Source organism: Rhagoletis pomonella, unplaced genomic scaffold, assembly GCF_013731165.1.
Source record: "Rhagoletis pomonella isolate Grant_MI unplaced genomic scaffold, Rhpom_1.0 Rhpom_scaffold_00008, whole genome shotgun sequence".
Classification (NCBI taxonomy): domain Eukaryota; kingdom Metazoa; phylum Arthropoda; class Insecta; order Diptera; family Tephritidae; genus Rhagoletis; species Rhagoletis pomonella.
The window spans coordinates 32,112,682-32,115,153 of NW_023458562.1; the positions used below are offsets into that span (position 1 = coordinate 32,112,682).

The 2,472-nt window shown below is 34.5% G+C and overlaps 1 protein-coding gene across 1 annotated transcript; it reads right to left on the bottom strand.

Annotated features, from left to right (window-relative positions):
• Positions 1 to 527: 527 nt before the first annotated feature.
• Positions 528 to 1,211, bottom strand: LOC118745269 (trypsin-like). Its single transcript, XM_036478795.1, has one exon. It carries the CDS (start codon positions 1,209 to 1,211, stop codon positions 528 to 530), a length of 684 nt encoding a protein of 227 aa, XP_036334688.1.
• Positions 1,212 to 2,472: the final 1,261 nt, after the last annotated feature.

Genomic DNA, 2,472 nt, shown 5'->3' on the forward strand with positions numbered 1-2,472 from the left:
AAGCAGATGCTTTCAGACAAATGGGCTCAAAAGGTATTTCTAAATAATTGTACATAATTTTTTCGTCGACTAACTGCTAGGGAATCAATAAAAAGTATGGCGTACTTAAATATGAATATTTTGAATAATGGTCTGATTATGCATACTTCGCATAACTTCGCACAAGTTCGCATAAACTTCAAACTGTAATTTCGTATGTATTTTGTATTATTCCATTGCCCAGAAATTAGCAGAACTTTTAAAAACTTAGCGAGATGTTGAGTTTAGATTTCGCTTCACATTTTCTTAAGTTACATTTTTATGCACTGGTACAAATGGTTGTGCGAAGTTATGCGAAGTATGCATAATCAAACTCTAAAGAAGCGCACAGTTAAAGTTTAAAATTTTTCTCAAAACTATACTTTTCATTACTCCAGCAACGATTTTATTATTCTGATTAATAAAATATTTGCCATAATTAAAAACAATATTTATATGCATGTTCAAATTATTATACCTTATTTATTATGTATGTATATAGGTAATTTTTACATAACACTTTCAACCCACAATTTCAAGGGTACAATGTTAGTGTAAACAGCTGGGTTGTTTTTGTTGGCACAACCATTACCCCACGAAGTCAAACCAACCAACTTGTTATTAGAAACCAATGGCGTGCCAGGATAAGCATCACACGCGCTATTCGCAGCAAGACCGCAAAACATTGTATTTAAAATGTCACCCGCTATGTAGTTATAATTTCCAGAAACGCAATTCGTGGTACTGATGATAGTTACAGAAAAATTTACCACTGATTTCTTTGCATCCCAACCGCAGAGTACGCCACTTGTAGGTAAGCTGTCTGCCAATGAAACGTAACTTACACTCACAGCCGCCTCAGCCAATTTCAAGACACCGATGTCATTCTTGTTGGTGGTGGGATCGTAGCCTCTATTAAAAGTATGTGAAGCGACTTTAATGATCTGAGCACCATTGTTGACGGAAACCACCAATTGGTCAGCATCGTAGTTAGCCAAACAGTAGGCGGCAGTAACAACGTGCTTGGAATTAATAAAAGCACCACCACAGACGATGGTTCCATCGGCTAGCTGCAAGCTTGCGAGGTACGAGTTAGCGCTAATAGAGGAAGCTGTACCACCTACAATTCCATCAGCGTGGGCGCCTGTAGCTGCGATCAACAGCAATAAAGTGCAAACGAATTTGTTGGCCATTTTAGTACTCGTTATATAAAATGCGGAGTGTGAAACCTTTAACTGTGCTCCATTTTTGAAGTTATCGAGCCTTATATACTGTTGTATTGTTGCTACCACGTATTTACGAGTATAACGAAATTGCAGTTAATTTATAATGTGTAAGCTACAAATGCTTAACGTGTGGAAATCCGTCACGAGCTATATTGAAATATTGTTTAATGTTTAAAACATGCGCTGTTCGTTGTAAGCTTGTGAAGACTAGAGTTAATAGCCCGTTCAGACTATCGTAATTTAAACACATTAATTAATATACACACTCGGTAGAAGCGTATAGTGAAACATTCATAAAATTGAACTGCACTCTAAAAAAAAATTGTGTAAATTTCCTAGCTAAAAGGTAGGTTACTGATTTTCTACCTTATTATTCGCGAAATGACATGCGCGATTATTCAACGAATAGTTCGTTTAAATTTGGGACTTTTTAGAGTGTTATAAAGCTGCTGGGTGTGCTTAAATTTACTACGAAATTGTGTACAAGCTACAAAATACACATCTGCTGTTTGACTTCACCCGTAGAATTGTCTAAAGCCGCTAACAAAAAGGGATTTTTACACACGAAACTGTGTAAACGAGAAAAATACATATTCATCGTGTAAATTTACCAAAACCTTTAAAAAATATACAAAAATATACTCGATTTATAGTCGCATTTTTAAACAGATTTTTTAGAGTGTACGAGAGAATGGGACGAATGCGTTTGTTTGTTGTAATATTGGTGCGAAATTGATAAGTTCTTATAATTTTTTGTTTTCAATTTTTTTATCTTATTATTATTTAAACCTATATATGTACAAATTTCTAGAAAAGAGACGAGTGGCTTATGGTAACTAAAATATGAAAAAATGCTTTTGTTGAGATGTGATCAATATACCTTTGAAATAGAGTATCAATATTTTTTTTTCAATCGTGTTGTCGATTCGGTGCGAAAGTACGACGATGATGCTATTCTGTCTAACTGAAAATCTTGTACGTGAGCTCGTAAACTTTGGCAATTGCAGGTAGAAACAATGGCAATTCTTTCCTTGCATTATAAAATCATATAATACTTTTTCGATTGTTTGAAGTCGAATTAGATGCAGCCTTTGAAATTCAGCTTGCAACTCAATTATGGATACTGTTGCTCTCGGACCATGATAAAATTTGCTATAATTTTTATTTTTTTTATTATTTTTTTGTTCTGAAATGACATGAAGCCTTTGAATCGATGTTACGCACGGTA

Excerpts from the sequence above, each read along its gene's own strand:
- LOC118745269 (XM_036478795.1), bottom strand. The coding sequence starts at position 1,211 with ATGGCCAACAAATTCGTTTGCACTTTATTGCTGTTGATCGCAGCTACA.